Below are 24,543 nucleotides of genomic sequence, written 5' to 3' on the forward strand. Positions count from 1 at the left end.
CTGCCATTGGAGCCACATCTCCAGTTCTGACTTTTTGAAGGTTATTTGGAAGTAGAGTCTTTCAGATTTGTCTTCCTTGGTTAGTTTTGCCTCTTGAGCAGCTAGGATTTTAGGTGTGAGCCACCAGTGCCTAGTTTAGGATTCACTTCTTGACCTTGTAGATGTAAGACCCTTAAAATATGAAATTATTGTTTCAAGTATTTCTTAATTTTTTATTGTTATGTAAAGGTGATATACAGAGAGGTTACGATTTCATTAGTCAGGTAATGAGCACATTTCTTTTTGGACAATGTCACCTCTTCCTTCACTGTGTCCCATCAAGTAATTTTTTTAGTTCTGTTTCCTTTCATCTAAATTTCTTCAACTCTAATGACAGAAATATTAGAGTTTTTGTCATAGTAATACAGGTCTCTGAGCCTTGGTTTACTTTTTTCCCTTTGTATTCTCCTTCTTGTTTTAATCTACAAATTATACCTATCTGCTGTTCAGCTTACCTACTGAGCTTTGCATTTCTCTGTGTCTGTGTGTGTGTGTGTGTGTGTGTGTGTGTGAGTGTGTTGCTGGGGATTGAACATAAGGCCTCATAAATGCTAGGCAAGCAGTCTACCATTGCTCTCATCATCTTTTTATTCTATTTCTATTTATTTCTATTTCTTTTTTTTTCTGCTTATGTGGTGCTGAGGAATCGAACCCAGGGCCTCATGCATGCAAGGCAAGCATTCTACCACTGAGCCACCTTCCCAGCCTTATTTCTATTTCTTTATGGAAGCTTTCTACTTTTTTTCATTTGTTGCAAACATATTCACAACTGTTCATTGAAACAATTTTATCATAATTGCTTTAAAGTCCACGTCAGATTAATCTATCAGCATTGGCGCCTATGGATGATTTTTTTCCATTCAGGTTGAGATCTTCTGAGTTCTTGATATAACCAAGGATTTTCAACTGAAACTTGGACAATGTAGGGTTATGTTATGTTATGGGGCTCATTTAAACCCACTATCTTAGTTGGCTGTCTCTGACTTTGCACAGGGACTTCACTGACACCTGAGGTGGTGGTGGTGGTGGAGAAGGAGGTCCTCATTGTTGGATGCAGTTTCCACTCTCATGGTAATCTCCACCACCAACACCAGTGGGCACTGGTGAAGGTTTTGACTTTCTGCCCCTCGGTCTCCCTTGACATAGCCCAAGGGGAAGAAGTAGAGTCCAGACTCCCCACATAATTTCTCTGATATCACCCTGGTAGGGTCTTGGGTCCCCCATTACAGCTTCATCTGGCACAGTGTTGATGTTCTATTTAGTTCATCCCTTTGCTGACATAGCTCATGGTTGTGACAGAGTTTTTTCTGAGGTATTCGGCTAAAATACAGTTTCAACTGTCTGAAAACATTTCTGCTCTCCAGTATTTCCTCTTACTGTTCCTTTGACTAAAGACAGAAGGCTTTTCTTGGGTGTTGGTTGTTGTGTCTGGTCTGCACCATCAGTGTTTGCAGATCCTGTCTTCCCAAGCCCTGCTGCCCTCCACTGCTGTCCCTCTCCCGTCTCCACTCTCTCCTACGTGGGATATCTCACCTACCCATCCCCTTCTGAGCTTGTTCTGATCAGTTCAAAGTCATTGTTGATTCTCACTGCCGCCCATGAGCTAAGCAGAACCATTCTTTCTTGGCCAGCCTCCCCTGGCTTGCTTTGTGATTTCCTGAGTTCTTGCTGCTCCTCTTTTAAGGCACAGGACATTTGGTCAGAGAAGAGCCAATTAAACACCCTTTGCCTAACCCCAAGATGCTCCTTCCAATAGTGAGCATCACAAATGCATTTTAAACTAATATCAATACGTTGTCTTCCATCTGTGTGGCATGGCTCCTAAGAAGGAGAAGGTCTTCACCTCCCTACAGAAGGGATCAGAAGCCAGGGACCAACTTCCCTATCCACCAGCACTGCAGTTGCCATGGTTTCTCCCACCACAAGGAGCATGTAGGTGAATGCTGATTATGAATACAGCGGGGCTGGCCAAGGCCTTTTCAGGTCATTTTCATGGAGGGAAAAATCGGTGAAAGTAAGAGAATGCCTTAAAACCATTCAGATGGCAGAGCCCAGAGGGAAAAATTCACCAAGATGAGGAATCAAATTAACTGGGAAACGACAGCCAAGAACCTCTTTAAAGATAAAGCCACAGTCAACAGAGACTCCATCATTCACACGTCTCAGAAATGTGAAGGCACTTGTCAGCCCAACTGATGCATAAGTATTATTTATTGGATACGCACCTGTTTCCTAACTTATTTTTTTAATTATGAATTGAGGATTCATGTGATATTTTAAATTATGGTGAACACCAAGCTATAAAGAATTTTGTAGATTATTTTAGGCATGTCTCTCACTAAGAGGTTAGTGTCCTACGCAAATGTATTAATAGTTAGGCACCCGTGGTTCACACTTGTAATCCTAGCTACTCAGGAGGCTGAGATATGAGGATCTGGTTGAAAGCCAGCCTGAGCAGACAAATTCAAGAGATTCAATTAGCCAGAAAAAAGCAGAGAGTGGAGGTATGACGCAAGTGGCAGAGTGCCGGCTTTGAATAAAATAGCAAAGTAAAAGTATAAGGGTCTGGGTTCAAGCCCTCATACACACACACACACACACACACACAGAATCACCTGAGTACAGTCATTTCATTTCATATACCTCAGAGCCACACACACACAAAAGTCTAATTCAGAGTCTCTTGAGCCATCCTCACATTCACCTTCACAATCACAGGCACAAGTCACTTCAAGCAAGTTCCTTCAAGTTGCTGTGTCTCTGAAACAGTTCTAGAAGTCATTAGACCATTTGTGTCATGTTCAGCTCCAGGATGATAAGCAAAAAAAAAAAAAAAAAAGGAAGGTTGGGACAGATAGAGAGGAGAACCATGGAAAAAGGTAACATTGATCAAGATACGTATACACTGACATGTGGAATTGAAACCCCTTATATAATTACTTCAGATAATTTAAAAGTAGATTTTTAACACCCTAGATTAAATCAAATATTTTCAGCCTAGTGGACTGTTAAGTCTTTCCCCCCTGATCCTGCCTGCCTTGAGCATCTTCAAGACTTCCCCAGCATCAGCATGGTCTTCAAGCTTCTGTGATTCCTAAAGTCATTCTTTGCCAGGCACCAGTGGCTCACACCTGTAATTCTAGCTACTCAGGAGGCTGAGGTCTGAGTATCAGTTTGAGGCCAATCTAGGCAGGAAAGTCCATGAGACACTTACCACTAATTAACAGGAAAAAAGGCAGAAGTGGATTTGTAGCTCAACTGGTAGAGTGTCAGTCTTGAGGGGAAAAGGTCTAGCAAAAGGGCAAGGCTCTGAGTTCAGTTCAGGCCCCAATACTAGCATTACAAAAAAAAAAAAAGTCACTTGGCGCCAGTGGCTCACGCCTGTAATCCTAGCTACTCAGGAGGCTGAGATCTGAGGATCGAAGTTCAAAGCCAGGCGGGGCAGGAAAGTCCGTGAGACTCTTATCTCCAATTAACCACCAGAAAACTGGAAGTGGTGCTATGGTTCAAGTGGTAGAACACTTGCCTTGAGCTGAAGAGCTCAGGGACACTGTCCAGGCACAGAGTTCAAAACCCACAACCAGCCAAAAAAAAAGTCATTCTTTCAAACATCCACCAGTCAGACATCTCTCTTCTCACAAGTGAAGCGACATAAAAGACCTCTGATAAATTCTTTCAGATCTCCTTTATCCATTCTGCTTCCTGCCAGCTGCTTTCCTTTGTTTGCCCTGGCTATCTTCTTTCCCTTTGCTTTCAAAATGTTCTCCCTTATCTTCTCTGATCCCAGCAAAGGGTAAAGAGCCAAGCCCATCACAAGGTGAGAACCAAATGTCCTCATGTGCTCCGTGCTTTTCAGATATATTAGCCTTGAATGGGGATGCTGCCCAAACCCAGCCACCAAACACATTTTTGTGTCTGCTGACGGTGAGGCTTGAAATCAAGGCCTGTGCGCTGCCTCGAAGCTTTTTCACTCAAACCAGGTGCTATTGCAGGCATTGTCCATCCCATATGGAAGATGTGCCCACCCTCATATCTAAGAAGAGGAAATGGGCACAAAGGTCCTGCCGTAGGCCAGATTGTGAAAGCAAGGAGCAACGTCTCCCCCACCATACTTCCAGTAGGAAATTAGGAAATGGGAAGGAGAGTGGACAGCATGCTTCCATAGTAGAAGTCTTTTCCAAGGTTCTGGCCTCAAACACCATGTCTCAGGGCAAAGGCCAAGGGTCCAAGGGAGGAAATCAGACAAGACAAGGCTGGCAGTAGCCTGTGCCATGACACAGAGAATGCCCAAGGCCTCTTTCCTAGTGCTAGAGCCCTCACCCTGCTTAACTACCATCCTCCTATCATCCGAAGCCCATTCCTACAATCCTGGTCAAACTGTAAACACACAACTGTTTTGATCCTGAGATCTCAGTTTAAGGAATTTTCCCTGTAGAAACACTCCAATGGTATGTATCTTATATACCTAATGATGTTTCTTCAGACTTATTTATAATAGTAATATATAGAGATTTATAAGATGTATCAACAACTCATATGTTCTTTTTTTCTTTTTCTTTTTATTGGTCATGGGGCTTGAACTCTGGGCCTGGGCACTATTCCTCAGCTCTTCAGTTCAAGAGCTAGCTCAAAGCTAGCTCTTTACCACTTGAGCCACAGAGCCACTTCCGGTTTTCTGGTGGTTTATTGGACATAAGAGTCTCACGGACTTTCTTGCCTGGGCTTTCAACCGCGATCTTCAGATCTCAGCCTCCTGAGTAGCTAGGATCACAGGCATGAGTCACCAGCACCCAACACATATTCCTTATTAAAGATGAAATCAGGGGCACTGGTGGCCCATGCCTGTAATCCTAGTTTCTCATCAGGCTGAAATCTGAGGGTTGTGGCTTAAAGTCACCTAGGGCAGTTCATGAGACTCTTTTTTTTTTTTTGGTCGGTCGTGGGGCTTGAACTCTGGGCCTGGGCGCTGTCCCTCAGCTCTTCAGCTCAAGGCGAGCGCTCTACCACTTGAGCTACAGCGCCACTTCCGGTTTTCTGGTGGTTTATTGGAGATAGGAGTCTCACGGTCTCTCCTGCCCGGGCTGGCTTTGAACCGCGATCCTCAGATCTCAGCCTCCTGAGTAGCTAGGATTACAGGCGTGAGCCACCAGTGCCCAGCTCATGAGACTCTTATCTCCAATTAACCAGCAAAAAGTCAGAAGTGGAGGCATGACTCAAGTGTTAGAGCATTGCTTTGAGCAGACAAAGGCAAGTGAGAGCAAGAGGCCCTAAGTTCAAGCCTCAATGTCCACACAAAAATAAACAATAAATAAATAAATAACCACCAGGAGACAGTATTTAATATTTGCAGAACATTTATTCATTCCTGTAAAGAAGGGCGATGCTGCTTGACTGTTATGAATGGAGGAGGGAAAGCAAACAATTTTTTTTAATTTTTTGCAAACAATTGATATAAGAAAAGGAAGTTCCTTTATGAAAACAGGGAGTCTTTGTTTGTTTGTTGTTTGTCTTCCTCATAACCTTTGGATCTTCCTTCAGGATCTGTAAGTCAGCCTGTCTCCATGCATGCCTGCTCCTCTTGCCAACTCCCCCTCAGTGAAGCCAGGGTGTGCTGATCCCTTCGTAAGAATTTTCTTGCATTCAATAGGGGAACTGTCAAACAAGTGATAGTTGAGCTGATAGATCTGGACGTACTGATTTGCTGGAATGTCCAACCCTGTGCATGCCAAACACCAAACTGTTGATAAAAGGGATGAGGGTCCCTTTAATTGTACTTTGAGTTTTTGTGCTGAGTACCTTCTCATCCTGTCCATCCTGAATTTTCTGTCCACTTCTGGTATGTGTTTGAGGTCTTTTAGTTACTGGTCAAGATTTTCCTTTTAGGCCAGGCACCAGTGGCTCACACCTTAATCCTAGCTTCTCAGGAGGCTGAGACCTGAGGATCGCAGTTAAAAGCCAACCCACGCAGGAAAGTCTGTGAGACTCTTATCTCCAATAAACCACTCAGAAAACTGGAAGTGGTGCTGTGGCTCAAGTGGTAGAGAGCAAGCCTTGAGCTGACAGAGCTAAGGAACAGCACGTAGGCCCAGAGTTCAAGCCCCATGACCGACAGGAAAAAAAAAAATTTCCTTTTAGGCCAATACTGGGGCTTGAACTCAGGGCCCATGTGCTGTCCTTGAGCTTTTTTGCCCAAGGCTGGCATGCTACCAATTGAACCACAGCTCCCTTTCAACTTTTTGATGGTTAATTGTAGATAAGAGTCTTCCCGTTTTACCTTCCCTGGCTGTACTTGAACATCAGTCCTCAAATCTCAGCCTCCTGAATAGCTAAGATTACCAACCTGAGCCATTAGAACAAGATCATTTTACATATTTTATTGATATTCAAAGTGAGATGGGAGACTTTGGGGACTGGTCCCACTGATATATATGCTTGCAGAAACCAACAATTCGTAAGACTTTAGATCACACACACACACACACACACACACACTTTTTTCTTTTTTCTTTTCTTTTTTGCTTGAACTCTGGGCTTGGGGGCTGAGCTTCTTTTACTCAAGGCCAGTACTCTAGCATTTGAGCCACAGTGCCACTTCCATCTTTTTCTGAGTAGTTTATTGTCGATGAGTCTCACAGACTTTTCTGCCCAGTCTTGCTATACACACAAATTTTTTGTTCCTTAGTAGTGCTAGAGATCAAACCGAGGGTATCATACATACTAGGCTGAATTCTATCATTGAGCCCCATGGTTTTTTCATGCCAATTCTGGGCTTGAACTTGGGGCCTTCCCTTAGCATTTTTGCTCAAGGCTTGCACTCTACCCCTTGAGCACAGATCCACATCCAGCTTTTGGAGATAAGAGTCTCATGGACTTTTTTCTGTCTATGCTGGCTTTGAGCCACCCCAAATCCTCAGCTCTCGGCCTCCTGAATCGCTAGAATTATAAGTGTCAGCTGGCAGAATCCAGTTCTGAGTCCCATATTTTTTAAGAAGTCTTTCAAATATGGGAACGATTATTAAATATAGTCAGTATCTGTGTCAGAGGGACCTAAGGGTTCCTCATCTACAGATTCAACAACTTATGTTGAACCATGAAAAGTTAGGAAAAATTTACATCTGAAAAACATAGTAAAAGTTGTGGGAGAAAAACAAAGGAGGAGGTCACAATGCCCGACAAGAAATGTACTCATAACCTTACTGATGTAACTGTAACCTCTCCGTACAGCATGTTTACAAGAAAATAAAATTTTTAAAAAAGTAAAAGTTGTTACTTCTTTATATGTGTGTATGCATATGTACAAATACATCTACTCATGTGTATGCATGTATGCATGCATGTATATTTCTTCACAGTGCTACATCCAAGGCCTTGCACATGCTAGGCAAATGCTGCACCACTAAGCTAAATCTCAAGCATTTTACATGTATGATATATAGTACATATATGTATATATATTTATATGTGTATATATATTCATCTAGATGTATTTGTACATTTATGTATGCATATATATATGTGTGTATTTCCATATAGTTTTTGAATAGAAAGACTATTTCTGCATGTTGCTGGCTCACAGCTGTAATCCTAGACACTCAGGAGGCTGAGATCTGAGGATCATAATTTGAAACCAGTGTGGGCAGGAAAACTCTGTAAGATTCTTATCTTCAATTAACCATGAAAAATAAAAAAAAAAATAAGAATCACTGGAAGTGGAGCTCTCGTTCAAATGGTAGAGTGCTAGCCTTGAGTAAAAAAGTTCAGGGGCAATGCCTAGGCCCTGATTTCAAGTCTCAGTACTGGCACAAATAAAAGGAATACTTTCTTCAGCTGGGCACTAACAGCTCACTCTTATAAGCCTAGCTACTCAGGATCAAAACTTGGGCTGGTGGCATGGCTCAGCAATAGAATGTCTGCCTAGTAAGCACAAGTCCCTGAGTTCAAATCTCAGTACCACTTTTTTAAAAATGTGTGCCAAAGGACAAAAGTTTAAAGTGAGCCTGGGCAGAAAAGTCTATGAGACTTTATCTCCAAAATAGACAGCAAAAAGCCAGGTAGGGGCATGACTCAAACAATATAGCACCAGCTGTGAGCAAGCAAGCCTAACATAACCAAAGCTCTGAGAGTTCAATCCCAAGTACCCCAAAATAATAACAATAATAATAACAATTTTTTTTCATAAAACATTTGGAGCTGGAGATATGTAGAGAGCTTGCTAGGTAAGTACAGGCCCTGAGTTCAAACCCCAGTACTGCCAAACAAAATTAAAAAAAAAAAAAACCAGGGCTGGGAAGTGGTAGAGTGCTTGCCTTACATGCATGAGGCCCTGGGTTCAATTCCTCAGCACCACATTAGCAAAAAGAAAAAAGCCAGAAGTGGCACTGTGGCTCAAGTGGTAGAGCACTAGCCTTAAGCTGAAGAGCTAAGGGACAGCACCCAGGCCCAGAGTTCAGGCCCCACGACCGGACCCCCCAAAAAAGTAAAAAATAAATTTAAAAAAAACAGAATTTAGCATAGAAAAGTTTGCATTGCTCAGAGGCTCCTTGATTTATGTGTATGTTTATATATCCACTATATAATCTAAATTCAGTCACTCAATATGTTGTATCTGTAAACATCTATTCCCCTGCTGTCTATGTACATTTTAAGCAGGCATGTCTTTCCAAAGCCTAACATAAAATGTCATGTAGCTAGCACAAAATGTGAGCTTCACCAGGCACCAGTGTCTTACACCTGTAATCCTAGCTACTCAGAAGTCTGAGATCTGAGGATCCAAGTTTAAAACCAGCCCAGACAGTAAAGTCCATAAGTCCATGAAACTCTTATCTCCAATGAACCACCAACAAGCTGGAAGTGGAACTGTGGCTCAAGTGGTATAGCACTAGCTTTGAGCAAAAAAAAAAAAGAAAGGAAGGAAGGAAGGAAGGAAGGAGAGCACTGAGTTTAAGACCCATTATTGGAATAAAACAAAAAAATTACAATAACAGCTGCAACAATAACAGCTAAAAGCTATGGAATACAGTGTTCTATTCCATTTCCAGGGCAGTATAAGACATTGTTGCCCTGTGGGTCACAGGTGAAATGCCCATAGGAAGCAGAGGGACATTGGGCCCCAACATCAGCACCCTGACTGCTGTGCCTTATATAAAGCTCACAGCCCAGTGATCCCAGCACAGTATATCGCACATATATATCTCACATTATATGTTGGTGGACTGGTTAGAAATCCTTCTCAGGTTGGAAAGGACTTCCTACTTACTTACCATCAGACTTCTGAGTCTTCTGAAGGAGTCTGAGGATAATCCAAGGCTAGGATTACAGGCATGAGCCACTGGATTCCAGTCATGGATTTATTTGTTCATAACAGAGAACTACAGCAAGAAATACATTTTACCTTGGAGAGAGACATTTAGGAATGCAGACACAGGAAACATGTTTCCTAAAATTTTTCTTACCCTTACCAAAAGCAACACATCCAAATATCCTGCCTTTTGTCCTGTTTTATATCATTTTTAAAATGAAAAATAAATAAATAAAATGAAAGAAAATGCATCCAAGCCCACTAATGAGATCAGAATGAACAACTTTAGACTAGATAATCAATTGTGTGCACACTACTCCGATTCACAAGTTTTCCCGGTGCCATCTACTGACTACTCTTGGTATTGCAAGAACTTTTTTTTAACACTGGGAAGTTTTTTTGTTTTGTTTTTGTTTTTAAGAATTACATTAAAGGGCTGGGAAGGTGGCTCAGTGGTAGAGCGCTTGCCTTGCATGCATGAGGCCCTGGGTTTGATTCCTCAGCACCACATAAGCAAAAAGAAAAAAGCCAGAAGTGACTCTGTGGCTCAAGTGGTAGAGCGCTAGCCTTGAGCTAAAGAGCTAAGGGACAGCACCCAGGCCCAGAGTTCAGGCCCCACGACCGGAACCAAAAGAAAAAACAAAAAAAAAAAAGAATTACATTAAATTAATTACTTCTCCCAAGGTGGAGACGGTTTATGGAGAAGTTTAAATTAATAGATGACAGATAAATCCAATTGTGAAATCTAAGTCCAAAAGCCATAGCCAGTTCTCAAAAGAAGGCATTGCAAATTACAGAGTATCTCCAAACTCAAACCTCAAAAGCCAAACTGACCACTAAATCACTAGTTTCCAGAATTTTTAATTCAGGACATTGTAGATGGGCATTTTACACATAGATGTTATATTCTAGCATATATAGCCAGGGAATCAATAGTCCCTGTCAAACTTATGGCTAAATATATATTTTTTCCTACAACAATTTATAATATGAATGTTTTTGAGCATTCAAAAAAGTCCAGGAAGTTGCACTGTGGCTTGAGTGGTAGAACCCTCGCCTTGAGCTGAAGAGCTCAGGAACAGAGCCCAGGCCCAGAGTTCAAGCCCCACGACCAACAAAACAAAACAAATTAAAACGAAAAAATAACTCACAACAACAACACCAAGTCTAACCTAGCTGGGTATTAATGGCCCACACCTGTAATCCTAGCTACTTAGGAGTTTGAGAGCAGAGGATCAGAGTTCAAAGCCAACCCGGGGAAGGAAAGTCCATGAAACTCTTATCTCCAATTAACCACCCCAAAATGAGAAGTGGCACTGTGGCTCAAAGTGGTATATCACTAGCTTTGAGCAAAAAAGCTCAAGGATAGCACCCAGGCCCTTAAGTTCAAGCCCCACAAACAACCAAAAAAAGTCCAAATCAAGGCAAGACACTATACTGGTGTGACACAAATTAGGATGTAGAAGTCTCTTTTGTGAATGCTTCAGTTTTCAGGTTCTCAGGCCACTATAACTTAAAGGATTTAAGTTTTATATTCTTCAAAAAGAATTTTTTTATTGTGAAAATACCGTACAGAGGGGTTACAATTACATGGGCAAGGTAATGAGTATATTTCTTATCAAGCATTGTTGCCTCTTCCTTTGTTTCCCCTTCCCATCCCAAATTTCTCTTAACAATCAACCTAGGGAGTTACAGCTGTAAATTCATTTCAGATCAAAATGTGCTTTTGGATTTGGGGGAGGTTTTTTGGTGGCAGTACTGGAGATTGAACTCAGGCCCTTATGTTCTTGCCTGGCTTTTTTGCTTTAGGCTGGTGCTATACCACTTAAGCCACACCCTCACTTCCTGCTTTTTTGCTGGTCAACTGAAGAGTCCCCCCAGACTTTTTCTGCACTGGCTAGCTTCAGACCATGATCCCCAATCTCAGTCTCCTGAGTGTCTAAAATTATAGGGGTGAGCTACCAGCCTGCCTCAAAATGTGCTTTTGACACAAATACACTTGGAAGTATCTTTCTAATTTCTCTACTACTGCTTAAAAAGTCATAAAAGAGCTACAAGGATGCATTTGCAAGCAACAGACTAAGTTCACCCTACCACCACCTTGTAACTGAGACACATGAAGAGTTTCATGTGAAGATTCCAACAGGATAGAGAAAATAAAAAAAACCCTTATAGCTGTCACTACGTAAAACATGAAATTTTAAACGAAATGTCCTTGGTTTGAAAAAGAAGAAAAGGACAATTAAATTCATAGTCTGAATTCTTTTTTTGTCCTTAGTATATAACAATTGGCTTTTCCCCCTACGTGCCTTGACATTAACATTTTTCAGGAACCCTTGTAAGGGTCTGATTGAATGGTACAGGCAGAAACTGTAGTGAAGTAATGATCCGGCTAATAATCACCCACACCGATTTAAAAAATTACAGCAGAGCCACACCTTTGAAATCACATTATCGTATGTAAGTTTATTATTAATTACCTTACGATGCCAGAGGCTCTTCAGTTCTAACTGCTATTTTGGGAAGGGCTAGATTTTCCCTTTTTTGCCAACTGTATGATTGATATTTCAACATCATAATGGAGAAAAGAGGTTGTAGCCCAATAATTAATGGTTCTTGAGACATTCAATGAATCCTACTTGCCCTAAAACTGCCAAGTAATAGGACAGCAACTTCGTGTCCACAAGTCTCTTCTGGTCTTACAATGTCATCTCCCTGTGATTTGTGAGTCAGAAATGTTACCGAGACATTTTAATGTGTATTCAGAGCAGTCTCCCCCAGGGAAATTTGAGAGGCTCCCCCAATAGGCAGCTGACAATCATTTATCAAAATGTTAAGAAATACCATTGCTCTTGCACTGATTTCTTGCCGGCTCTTTCTTTTTGGATGAAGTTTAAAGCAACTGTCCAATTAAAATATCAAATGGCTTGAAACATTAACATTTTCACTTTCTAACCTTCCAAGTGCATCACATCAGCGTTGGCATTGAAAGTTCAGTTCAACGCAATCACCTGGGAAGTACCTCCTTCGTGCTAACCATACACGTACAAATAGTGATCACTCCTATTTCTGATACTTTGACATGATGAGGTGTGGTTGTCAGGCTCTTATTGGGTAATCATCAATAGTATCAGGCCAGTCCCTCATCTTGCCTCTCCTGTTTGGTTATTTTGTTTTGTTTTGTTTAATAGAGCTGAACCAAGAACTATTCACTTTGTGGTTAGTCCCTACAGATTAATAATACAAAGTAAGCACATCAGCTACAACTCAAGCTCCAACTATGTCTGAAGCTCAGTCTGTCTTGTCACTGTGATTCTGGGAATCTGGGATGTCAAAGAAGGCTGAGCTTCTATAAGGCCAATAGAAGGTGAAAAAAAAGAGAAAAAAAAAAGAAAATTACGGATTATTTCCCATGCTTATATATACCAAATGAATCTTTTTTAACCAAATATGTAGGTGTCTATCTATGCAGGTTATAAAATGATTTCTTTTTAAAGCAGGATTTATTACTTAACATTAATTTTGTGGTGTGCCCTGCTAATCAGGTATACACATCTAAGCTCATCTGGAGATTATTTTATTTTTTTAGTCTCATTTCTTTTTATTGAACCCAGGGCATTAAGCATGCTAGACAAGCACTCTACCATTAAGCCAAATCTCCAGACCCTACAGTTCATTTTAAATAACCAAACCTTGCCCTACTCTGGAGGATACAAATTTATTTAATCAATTAACTGATTAATTTCTAGGATAGAGATGCCTCCCAGTGTGACTGGAAAGAAAACACCAACACAGGAGAAAAGCAATAGAAAGCCCTTGAGACAAAATAAAACCAAGTGCTGAATTACATGAATTAAGAGCTGTACTAGTTCTAATTATAAAATTTTTTTAAGGGCTGTGAGAATTAACTCAAAACACACAATCATGATCAAACCTGTAGCACCAAGCCAGAGAGATCAGCAAAGGGGAGATGAAACCTGTAGTCACAACAAAGGCACTAAAACTTGGGGTATGTTTTTCCCCCATGGGGGGGGGGGAAAGTGAGTCAATTTTCAATCTCCAAACTAGCTTGACCAATTAGCAAATCACAGTGGTTCGAGAATCCTCATCGAACCCAACCAAAATGCCAACAGGCTCCTGAACAGCAAAGCCTCTGGAAAGCTACAGGCAGAGTTCACGGGCCCGCTGCCCTCACCTCTAAGTGACCACTCACCTCCACGCAGAGGGCACACAGGCCAAGAGTTCCATCTACCCCTCCCAGCTCCTGCCTGCTAACTTCTCTCAAGCTGAGTCAGCACCTCGGTCCCCAAGGGCCAGCTCCGGGGGGGCTCTGTCTCCTTGGGAATAGACACTTGAGCTGGGAGATGAGGGGAAGAACTCGCGTTCCTTCATGCAATAGAAGTTGGCCCACGGCAGTGAACACCAGCTTCGCCAGGAAAAGCCAGTGTCTTCGCCTTAGTGATTATAATCATGAGAAAGTCATTTCAGGAGGGAAGGCCAGAACTGCTTGGTCAGGATGAATCACTATCCTTCATTCACCTAAAACCCACCCACCCGAGGGAGAAAGCCCTGGCTCCCACACGCGGCCCGCACGTTCCCACTGACTTCTCTAAGGAGAGTGGGGCGCGGCTGGACACCACGTCCCCAAACACGGCTTGCTCTTGACATTCTCATTCCTCATCCATTGCCCTGTGAACATCCACTTCCCATCACTGGCACCCCGAGATAGCAAAATACTCAACCCAGAAAACTCGGAGATCTCATAACCCGACCACCAGCTCCGCAGAGCAGGGACTGAGCAGCGCCAGGCGCTGAGCCCTCCGCCCCTGTCAGGGTCTCCCCTTGTGGGGACACCACGGTGGCCGCCATCCATACTCTTTCCTTTCTGAATCCTCTGGGCACCACCCTCCCACATGCCCCAAAAAGTAACGTGGCAATTCCCCACTAAGGAAGGAGGCAGGCCGGGCCCCGGGCGGAGCAGGGCCCGCAGATGGCCGTCCAAGTCGAGGCCAGGTGGAGACGCGGCTGCCACCTTTAACAAGTGTCACCTCCACACTCCGTAGCCCTGGGCACCGTGGTACGCAGATCAATGGAGAAAACATTTAGATAGAAGCGGGGGGGGGGGGACGCTGCCAACACTCGTGTCGCCCCTTCCTCGCCCTGCCATTCCTACACTGGAGTCCAGCGGCCCTGCGCCTTGGGGCGCTTGGGGGAGAGCCTCGCGGGCCACTGAATTCCACCGCCGGCACCCCACTCGCGTCCTGGAAACGCCTGTGCGCCCATTCTGTTCAGACTATCACAGCCAGGCGCAGAAAGCAGTCGAAATCACGAAACCCTCCATGCTACCCCCTCCTCCAAAAGCCAAGCACCCGGAGCCTCGGGTCCTCCCAAGTGTCCTCCCAAGCTCTGGCGGCCTCCGCCCCGTGGCCGCCCAGGGGACGGGGCGTTCCGGAGGAGGAGGGGGCGCCTCTGGGGACTTGGGAGGTTCGAGGCCCGAGGCTCGGCGGGCTGGGGAGGCCGGGCGCCCCGCCCGCGGCGCTGGGGAGCCGCCCCGCGGTGACTTTCTCAATCGCTCGGGGGAGGGGAGGCGGGCTGCGGGGTGCGGTTAAAAGGCGCCCGCTGGCCCACACAGGTGTGGACGACCCGCAGCGCCCGGCGCGCTCCGCTGTCCCGGAATCGCAGGCCAGTCGGCGGCGCTCCAGCCCGCACCAGCCCCAGCCCGGGCCTCAGCCCCAGCGCAGTGCCAGCGCCCGGAGCCGCCGCCCGAGACCCCTCGCCAACCACCCAGCCCCGCCGTGCACGCCCTCCTGACGCAGGTGAGCCCCCCAGTCCGTGCGCCTAGGTCCCCGCGGTACGTCCATCGCCCGATCGCGTCACCGAAGCGACCGAGGCTGGGAGACTCGAGTGGGGAGGAACGATCAGACGCTGGGTGCCCGGCCGCACGGTCCCAAGGAACGCACGCCCGCACCCCACCCGCCCGACACGCCCCCGGGGCTAGACGAGGGGTCCCGGCGGCCAGCGCGGATTGCGAAGGAGAGCGCGTCTTTGGGCCCTGGAGTTCACAAGGAGCGCTGGGCCAGGGACGTGGAGGCACAACCCCTGAACTGGAAATGGGGGTGCGCGCACGCGCGGGCTGGAGAAACAAACGGGGTTCGGCCGGCCGGCGCAATGGAACCTGCCTGCCGCCTATATTCTTTTCGGGAAAATTCTCCCGCAGTCACCTCGATGCTTTATCTGCTGCCACCAAAAAAGTTTTAAATTAACCAAAAGTTTAGAAAGGAAACGGTTTCGCTGGTTGAGCAGAAGCGTCCCCGGGAGGAAAGCGACCTTTACCTCCTCGCGCTGCTTCTGCCAGGGGCGGGGGTGCTGCGATTACCTGAACTCACTTGGGTGGCCGACCTAGGTGGTGCCAGGGGCGGAGGGGAGGCCGGCTCGCTTCCATCTGGGCCAAGATCTGGGTTGTTTTGCTTTTTCCTGGGCACTTTGAAAAGAGTTGACTTCCAGCTGGAAGGAAAGCCGGTGCGCGCGCGCGCCGGACCCTTGCTTGCAGGTGTTGCCTGGCAGAGAAACGAGTTCCCCGGGACAATTGCATCAGCCCCTCCGGGCTCCTCGCTGGAGGCCGGGGAGCGGGGAGGGAGCGGGGAGGGTGCGGGGAGGGGGTGGGAAACAGCGCGATTCCCGAGCACGTTTTCCAGCTTCCCTAAGAAGCTGCACTTCAGAAGATGAGCTGGAATCTTTCTGGAAGGACCTTGGGTGGTGGGAGAGCAATACGTCCATTTACTCTCAGGACTCCGTTTTGAAACTATGTTGCTAAAGTCAGGCAAGGTTTCAGGCTTTTGTGATAAAGGTGGAGGGTTATGTGGGGGGGAGGACAGCTTCTGGAAGTGGCCCTCCAGTTGGCTAAGGGGTGGGTAAGTAAGGGTTATGGAGAATCCTTCTCATTTTCCGGAGTGGGGTGATTTGCCCGCGCCTTTCCTAAACAGCCAGCTCTTCAATCAGCTGGTGACCATGGTTCAAGCAATTACAGGTGGCCCCTGGACAGTAGGGGTCAAATCGCTTGTCTAGTCCATTACCCTGTCCCATTGAGACACCAAATTTTAATTTACTTTCTTCTGTTAGACTTTGAAAACAGGTAGTTGTACACAGGGCATCTTCTGGAGCCCTAGCCACTCTGGAGGCTGAGACAGGAGAATTGCTTGAGCCCCAGAGTATAAAGCCAGCCTGGAAAACACAGAAGACCCAGATTCAAAATTACAATAAGTATATGAAAACTAAAAGATAAAAATTAAAGATAAAAAACAGCCATAGAGCGCTTACTTGAAACTGTATTTTTTTTCAATTGGTGGTAATTGCGCTAGTCTGTGGAAGAGTGTGAAAACCTGTTTTTGAGTGTTCCGGGTTTTTTTGTTTTGTTTTGTTTTTTGGTCTGGTTGTGGGGCCTGAACTCTGGGCCTGGGCGCTGTCCCTCAGCTCTTCAGCTCAAGGCTAGCTAGCGCTCTACCACTTGAGCCACAGCACCACTTCCAGCTTTTTTCTTTTTGCTTATGTGGTGCTGAGGAATCGAACCCAGGGCCTCATGCATGCAAGGCAAGCGCTCTACCACTGAGCTAACTTCCTAGTCAATGTTCCGGTTGTTTTTTATGTGTTGGTACTGGGTCTTGAACTCAGGACCTTCTGTTCTGGTTTGGCTGTTTCACTCATGGTTGGCACTCTACCACTTGAGCCACTCTCCACTTCCAGCTGTTTTATTGATTCATTGGAGAGAAGAGTCTCTTTGATTTATTTGCCCTGGAATGCCTTTCAACCATGAGTGATCCTCAGATATCAGCTTCCTGAGCCGCTAGGATTACAGATGAGCCACCAGCACCCAGCTGAGAAACTGTGTTGGATGACTTAGAGAAGGCCAGAGAGGCATAGCTTCACCCTTCCTCCACCTATCAGTAACTTTTCCACTTTGTAAATGCCCAAGAAGAAGGAAAAGGTTTGATTCCATTAGATGGTTGCGTTAAAAGTCTGAATGCTGTTGTTTTCTATGGCTTTACTGTTGGGGACAGTACTAGAATTGGAGACCTTTCTCAGGACAACCAGTTCCCCTAAGGGCCTCCAGGATAGTCTGGATTTAAATGGGTCAGGGCTGAACCTGCTAAACCACTGTTTTTTCCAGTGGTGGTTTGAGTTTTCAAGCTGAATAGGGCTAAGGGAAGGAAGTTTGACTTAACTTCCCTGCACATGGCTTTTATGCCTCCTCTCCCCAAGGTGGCATTGAGTGGGTTTGGCTCACCCCTGCAGAGCCACTATAGGTAATGAAAGACCTCCGTCCCAAGCCTGCTCAGGAGTCCAGTGGCAAACAGGATACAACTTGCCTAAAAGGAGAAGAGCAGGATGCTTTAAGTAAGAGAAAGAGGATTCATTACAGCTTGGAAGGGGTGCGTAGCAGGTGACTCATCAGTACTTGGAGAGGGCGGGTCTTGTTTAGAAGAGGGGCTGATTGTGACAGACTGGTATAGCTATGAATCAGTGAGGACAGTTCAAACCCTGGCATGAAACAGAGGGCCACTGGCTCATGGAAGATCTTCCCCGGGCTTCCCTACACCCACTTCAAATAAGGACTTTGTGACTTGTTCAGCCAGTGTTGGTTCTGAGCCACAACCCTGAAGGTGCTTCATTGCGCCAGTAACTGGGAACCACTGGGCAGAATTTGTCATTTTTTTCAAAATAATTTGCCTCTGTTCTTTTTCCCATCTTGAATTTGAACTCAGGGCCTCAAGCTTCCACTTGGCTTTTTGACATTCTACCACTTAAGCCACACCTCCACTTCTGGCTTTTTGCTCATTAATTGGAAATAAGAGGCTCACAGGCTTTTCTGCTTGGACTGGCTTTGAACCACAGTCCTCTGTTCTCAGCCTCCTAAGTAGCTAAGATTCAGTGTGTCTTTTTTTTTTAAGGCTTATTGCCTAGATTCTAGGCTTATACACCTAGAATCCTAGCTACTCTAGAGACTGAGGTCTGAGAGTCTTGATTCAAAGCCAACCAAGGCAGGAAAATCCATGAGACTCTTATCTCCAATTAACCACCAGAAAACCAGAAGTAGAGCTCTAGCCTACCACTTAAGGACAGCACTGTGGCCCTAAGTTCAAGCCCCACAATCACCACCACCCCCACCACCAACAAAAAATGCTTCTAAGTTAAAACCATAGCCTACAATAATAATTCTCAATTACAGCACTTACAACAGATACTGTAAATGCTAACTAGTCAATAAAAAACACACCACTGAGACTTCAAACTCACATATAAAACCCATGACCTTCCTCCACAGGAAAATGGTAGGTCCAGTCTGCAACTTTCATACAGGGGAAGGAAACAAAGCCTTTGTGAAATCTTAACTAGAAGAGTCAAACTCATGTAACCATTGGCAATAACCATTTCATGGCTATATTCTCAGCCTGTAATCCCAGCATTCTGGAGACGAAGACAGAAAGGTTGTGAATTTGAAGCCCTCCAAAAGAAAAGAAAGGAAGGAAGGAAAAAAGAAAAGAAGGAAGGAAGGAGGGAAGGAAGGAAAAAAGCTGGGTGGTGGTGGCTCATGCCTGTGATCCTAGCTACTCAGGAGGCTGAGAGCTAAGGATCCCTGTTAGAAGACAGAAAAGTTCATGAGACCTTTATTTCCAAAAAATAGGGAAGTGGAGGTGTAACTCAAGTAGTAAAGTACCAGCCTTGAGCAAGAAAGCCAAACAAGGGCATGAGGTCCTGAGTTCAAGTCCCAGTATATTAAAAAATTAATTGAATAACAATAAAATTATATTTTAAAAATTAATTGAGATTTTAAGAGTCTCTGCTGAGAGACTTGATACAACATTGTTACAAATTATATCACCTGGAGCTTGGCTTCTTAGGGCAGTCCCAACAACAGTGTAAAATTTGTTTTATACTGAGCTCTAACTGAGTAAAACCAAGAGGAGTTGGGAAAAACCAAGAGGACTCAGTGACTTTGATCAAGATTCATTCATGGGCTGGGGATGTAGCATAGTGGTAGAGTGCTTGCCTAGCATGCATGAAGCCCTGGGTTCAATTCCTCAGTACCACATAAAGAGAAAAAGCCAGAAGTGGTGCTGTGCCTCAAAGTAGTAGAGTGCTAGCCTTGAGCAAAAAGAAGTTCAGGAACAGTGCCCAGGACTTGAGTTCAGTCCCCAGGACTGGCAAAAAACAAACAAACAAACAAAAGAAAAAGAGAGAGAGAGAGAGAGAGAGTATTCATGCTTTTAAGTTAACAAGAATTTTGCTATGGTGCACTCCTGAACCCTACATTTTTCTTAAGATTAGGTGGACTAGCCATGAGCCAGTGGCTCACATTTGTAATCCTAGCTGCTCAGGATCTAAATCTGAGGATCCCAGTTTGAAGCCAGCTTGGGCGGAAAAGTCCATGAGACTCTTATCTCCAGTTAGCCACCAAAAAGCCAGAGTGGAGGTATGGCACTACTGGTAGAGCACCAGCCTTGAGCAGAAAAAGCAAAGCAAGAGCACAGAAGCCCTGAGTATAAGCCCAAGCACAGGTGTACACACACACACACACACACACACACACACAGATTGGGTGTAAGACTCAGGTGAACAAGCTAATCTTTATTAAAATACACAGGTAGTTTGGGTAGTAAGTTAAATTGGTTTTATTTTTTGCTATTTCAAGGAGTTGTATCAGTGTTTGCTCAGGAAGAGGTTTAAGAGTACTTATTCACCTAGACCCAGAGAAATTCCCCAACTTCTGTCTAGACCAATGATTCCTATGTTATGTTCATTTGTCTTTTTCAGTGTCCACCGCTCAGAAGGTAGAATGGATTGGGGCGCGCTACAGACCATCCTAGGGGGTGTCAATAAGCACTCCACTAGTATTGGGAAGATCTGGCTCACAGTCCTCTTCATTTTCCGTATCATGATCCTTGTGGTAGCCGCAAAGGAAGTGTGGGGAGATGAGCAAGCCGATTTTATCTGCAATACCCTCCAGCCTGGCTGCAAAAATGTCTGCTACGACCATCACTTTCCCATCTCTCACATCCGACTGTGGGCCCTGCAGCTGATCTTCGTGTCCACGCCAGCACTTCTGGTGGCCATGCATGTGGCTTACCGGAGACACGAGAAGAAAAGGAAGTTTATAAAGGGAGAGATAAAGAATGAATATAAGGACATTGAAGAGATCAAAACCCAGAAGGTCCGCATCGAAGGGTCCCTGTGGTGGACCTATACGAGTAGTGTCTTCTTCCGGGTCATTTTTGAAGCTGTCTTCATGTATGTCTTCTACGTCATGTACAATGGCTTCTTTATGCAACGTCTGGTGAAATGTAATGCCTGGCCGTGTCCCAATACGGTGGATTGCTTTATCTCCAGACCCACAGAAAAGACTGTGTTTACTATATTCATGATTTCAGTGTCAGGAATTTGCATTCTGCTAAATATCACAGAATTATGTTATTTGTTCATTAGATATTGTTCAGGAAAGTCCAGAAGGCCAGTCTAAATGTTTTGCCAGGCTCTTGGCTAAAAGATCACATGAAAAGATGAGGGAACTTGGGCCTGGCTGTCAGAGCTCAGTCACCAGCATTTCCCAAGACAAAGATTCTCATCTTAAATGCAACCATTTTGAAGTCCCGAGGACCTCACATGAATCGCCAGATGTCTCCATGGGGCTCCCTTCCACAAAACTCCAAAACAAAGGCCTCATTCTAAGCCTATATTAGTCTCTACTCAAGTTAGTTCCACCAACCCCCTGTGCTGGTGGGGGTTATTCCTGTAAGATACTTGCATATTTTAAGACCTTAGCCTTTGTTCTCTCTGTCTCCTCCCCCACTTCCCCGCTTTCTCTAAGAGAGAAAGGCTTTGGTACTAAAGAGGATGCTGAGAAAGTTCAAGTGCCTCCTTTGAGCTCCCTTCACCAAGTTTCTACCATGCAAACCTAGAGAATTGATGTTTCTTTTATTTGCTTTGAAAGTTGTAATCTGTAACAATGGACCTAATGCTTTAAGCTCTGTTGTATTTTTTTAAGGAAAACTTTAAAATAGATTCTTTTAATCACAAGGTGTTCTAGAAACTTTTATACATTATTCCTATTTCAAAGGCTCAGATTGTGATATGTAAATAATGTATCATTAGATCTTCTATCTTAATATAAAAGATGACACCTTGGTTATGAGAATTACCACCATGCTTGAAAGGCAGCCCACTGTATTAATTGTGGTATGTGGTATGCAAAGTATTACAACCTCTCAAATGAGACAAACCAGAAGTTCTTTATGATAGCTTATGGTAGCATATGACTTCACTTCAATATTTTTGACTTAGGCCAGGAGTCCATGTCTAACTCTTATAATCCTAGCTACTCAGAAGGCTGGGCCCTGAGGAACACAGTCCAAAGCCAGCCCAGGCAGAAAAATTGATGACACTCTTTTCTTTTTTTTTTTTGCTAGTCTTGGGGCCTGGACTCTGTCCCTGAGTCTCTCTGTGCTTAAGGCTAACACTCTACCACTTGAGCCACAGCACCACTTCCAACCTTTTCTGTTTATGTGGTTCTGAGGAATCTAACCCAGGGCTTCATCATGCTAGGCAAGTATTCTACCACTAAGCCACATTCCTAGCCCCTCAACACTCTTATTTCAACTAACAAGTGGAGATGTGGCTCAAGTGGTAGTGAACCAGCCTTGAGGAAAAAAAGCTAAAGAACAATGCCCCAGTATGGGCAACCCCCCCAAAAAAAAATTAGGTGTCATGCTTCATTAGAAATAGATTGGCTATACCACCAACTGCCATCTATAAGCCAGTCCTGGGGCTTGAACTCAGGGCCTGGTTGGTGGTATATTCATACCCTGTAGTATGTGATCACACATCAACACACTGATTTAAATGGGTTGCTTGAGAATCTGAATGTCATTGTTCAATTTAATGGTTGGGAACAAATTGGGATGGGTCAAGGGATTTCCTATTTTCAAAGAACTCATGGAAAGATAGATTCTGAATTCTGTTAATTAAAAATTAAGCTTTGTGGTTTTTTCTGCTTTGAATGATTCTTGGCTTCCCTCATCAGCATCCAATTATACTGGAACTAAAACTAATAGACATTTTTATTTGCATTTTTATTGTTAAAGATGGTATACAGTGGGGTTACTGATAGCTTGCTCCTGTAATCCTGAGATCTGAGGATTGTAGGTTGAAGCCAGCTCAGGCAGAAGATTCCATGAGACTCTTGTCTCCAATTAACTAGCAAAATGCCTGAAGTAAAACAGTGGCACAAGCAGTAGAGCAAAAGATCGGCACTAAAAAAAATTTTTTTTTCAAAAGTAGAGTTTAGATCAACAGCAGCTGCAGGAAAGCAGAACCTTAATATTACTATCATGCTTAGGGTAGTTTCTAAAACATGGTGCTCAACAAACTTCACTGTATGAATGAACATGTTCCTGGCCACAAATAGCACTGCACAGTCATTTTGTAAATAAATCACGGCTTTAATTGCATGCTGGTCACTTTTATAAAATCTCAAATATCATTTAAAATATGGCGGACTCATTTTTAAATTATTTTTGTGTGTGTGCCAGTCTTAGACTTAAACTCAGAACCTCAGAATCTGGCTTAGCTTTTTTGTTCAAGGCCGGCAGCTTTTTGCTGCTTGATTGATGATGAGTCTTTCAGATTTGTTTGCCTGGGTTGGCTTTTGAATGGAGATCTTCAGATTTCAGCTTCTTTTAGTAGCATGAGCCACTGGCACTCAGCTAAAAGTCCAATTTTTGTTTTGTTTTGCTTTTTTTGGTCAGTCATGGTGCTTTAACTCTGGGCCTAGGTGCTGTTCCTGAGCTCTTCAGCTCAAGGGTAGTACTCTACCATTTGAGTCACAGCACCACTTCCTCCAATGTTTTTGGTTTTTCTGGGGTTTTTTGCCAGTCCTGGGGCTTGAACTCAGGGCCTAGGCACTGCCCTGAGCTTCTTTTGCTCAAGGTAGTACTGTACATCTTGAGCCATAGCACCACTTCCGTCTTTATCTGTTTATGTGCTACTGAGGGCTTCATGCATGCTAGGCAAGCACTCTACCAGTAAGCCACATTCCCAGTTCCAATGTATTTTTAATAGCAGATCTTAAAATCCTCTACTGTGTTTTGTGTGTGCATATGTGTGTATATACCCATATTTTATATTTTGTCACTCCTTATGGCTACCTAAACAGGTTATCTATCCACTATTTTGAAATTCTTTTTCTACCTTAGTTAAAGTTTCTGTGATTAAAACAATTGATAGAGACAAAATAATAAAATGTTATTTCCTCCCAAATCCATACCATAAATAGTTTTAAAAGAGCACCATCCTAAAAACAACATGTTGTGTAGATTGGAATGTTTTTCACAAAATGTAAGTTAGAGCTACATAGTCAGTTGGAGTTGGAGTCCAAGATGAATCACCGAAACTGATACTTTTAAACATTCTTAGATTGGGTGCCGGTGGTACTCAGGAGGCTGAGATCTAAGGATTACAGTTCAAAGCTAACCTGGGAAGCAAAGTCTATGAGATTCTTATCTCCAGTTACTGAGGGAAAAGCCAAAAGTGGTGATGTGGCTCCGGCTGGGAATGTGGCTTAGTGGTAGAGTGATTGCCTAGCATGCATGAAGTCCTGGGTTCGATTCCTCAGTACCATATAAACAGAAAAAGCCGGGAGTGGTGCTGTGGCTCAAATGGTAGAGTGCTAGCCTTGAGCATAGAGAAGCTCAGGCCCTGAGTTTAAGCCCAGAACTGGCAGAAGAAGAAGAAGAAGGAGGAGGAGGAGGAGAAGAGAGAGAGATGGCTCAAGTGGTAGAGGGTCAGCCTTGAACAAAGTGAGAATATAAGGCCCTGGTTGGAGCCCTTGTACCAGCACAATAAAATTTAATTAATTAATTAAAATGTTCTTGGGCTGGGAGTGTAGGTCATTGGCAGAATATTTGTTAGCCACACACAAGACCCTAAGTTTGGTCCCAACCATACTGCAAAATAAAAGGTTCTTCCTATTTAATTTTTTTAAAGTCTTTCATGGTGAAAGACTGGCTGGTACATGACAAAAATCCTATGTGGTGTCTTTCCCATGGGACTTCTTTGTGTATCTTTGTATGTAACCAAGGCTAAATTCAGGAGACACAAGTGCTCAGAGTCTAGGATACAGACCCGTCAGGTCAACCTGTGGTCTGAGTGATGGCTTA

The 24,543-nt window shown here is 44.2% G+C and overlaps 1 protein-coding gene across 1 annotated transcript; it reads left to right on the top strand.

Annotated features, from left to right (window-relative positions):
* Positions 1-14,989: 14,989 nt before the first annotated feature.
* Gjb2 (gap junction protein, beta 2, 26kDa) lies at positions 14,990-21,757 on the top strand. Its single transcript, XM_013025930.1, has 2 exons — positions 14,990-15,153; positions 20,147-21,757. The coding sequence occupies exon 2, from the start codon at positions 20,169-20,171 to the stop codon at positions 20,847-20,849; it is 681 nt and encodes a 226-aa protein (XP_012881384.1). The 5' UTR covers positions 14,990-15,153; positions 20,147-20,168; the 3' UTR covers positions 20,850-21,757.
* The last annotated feature ends 2,786 nt before the right edge of the window (positions 21,758-24,543 follow it).

Source organism: Dipodomys ordii, unplaced genomic scaffold (assembly GCF_000151885.1).
Source record: "Dipodomys ordii isolate 6190 unplaced genomic scaffold, Dord_2.0 Scaffold1, whole genome shotgun sequence".
Classification (NCBI taxonomy): Eukaryota; Metazoa; Chordata; class Mammalia; order Rodentia; family Heteromyidae; genus Dipodomys; species Dipodomys ordii.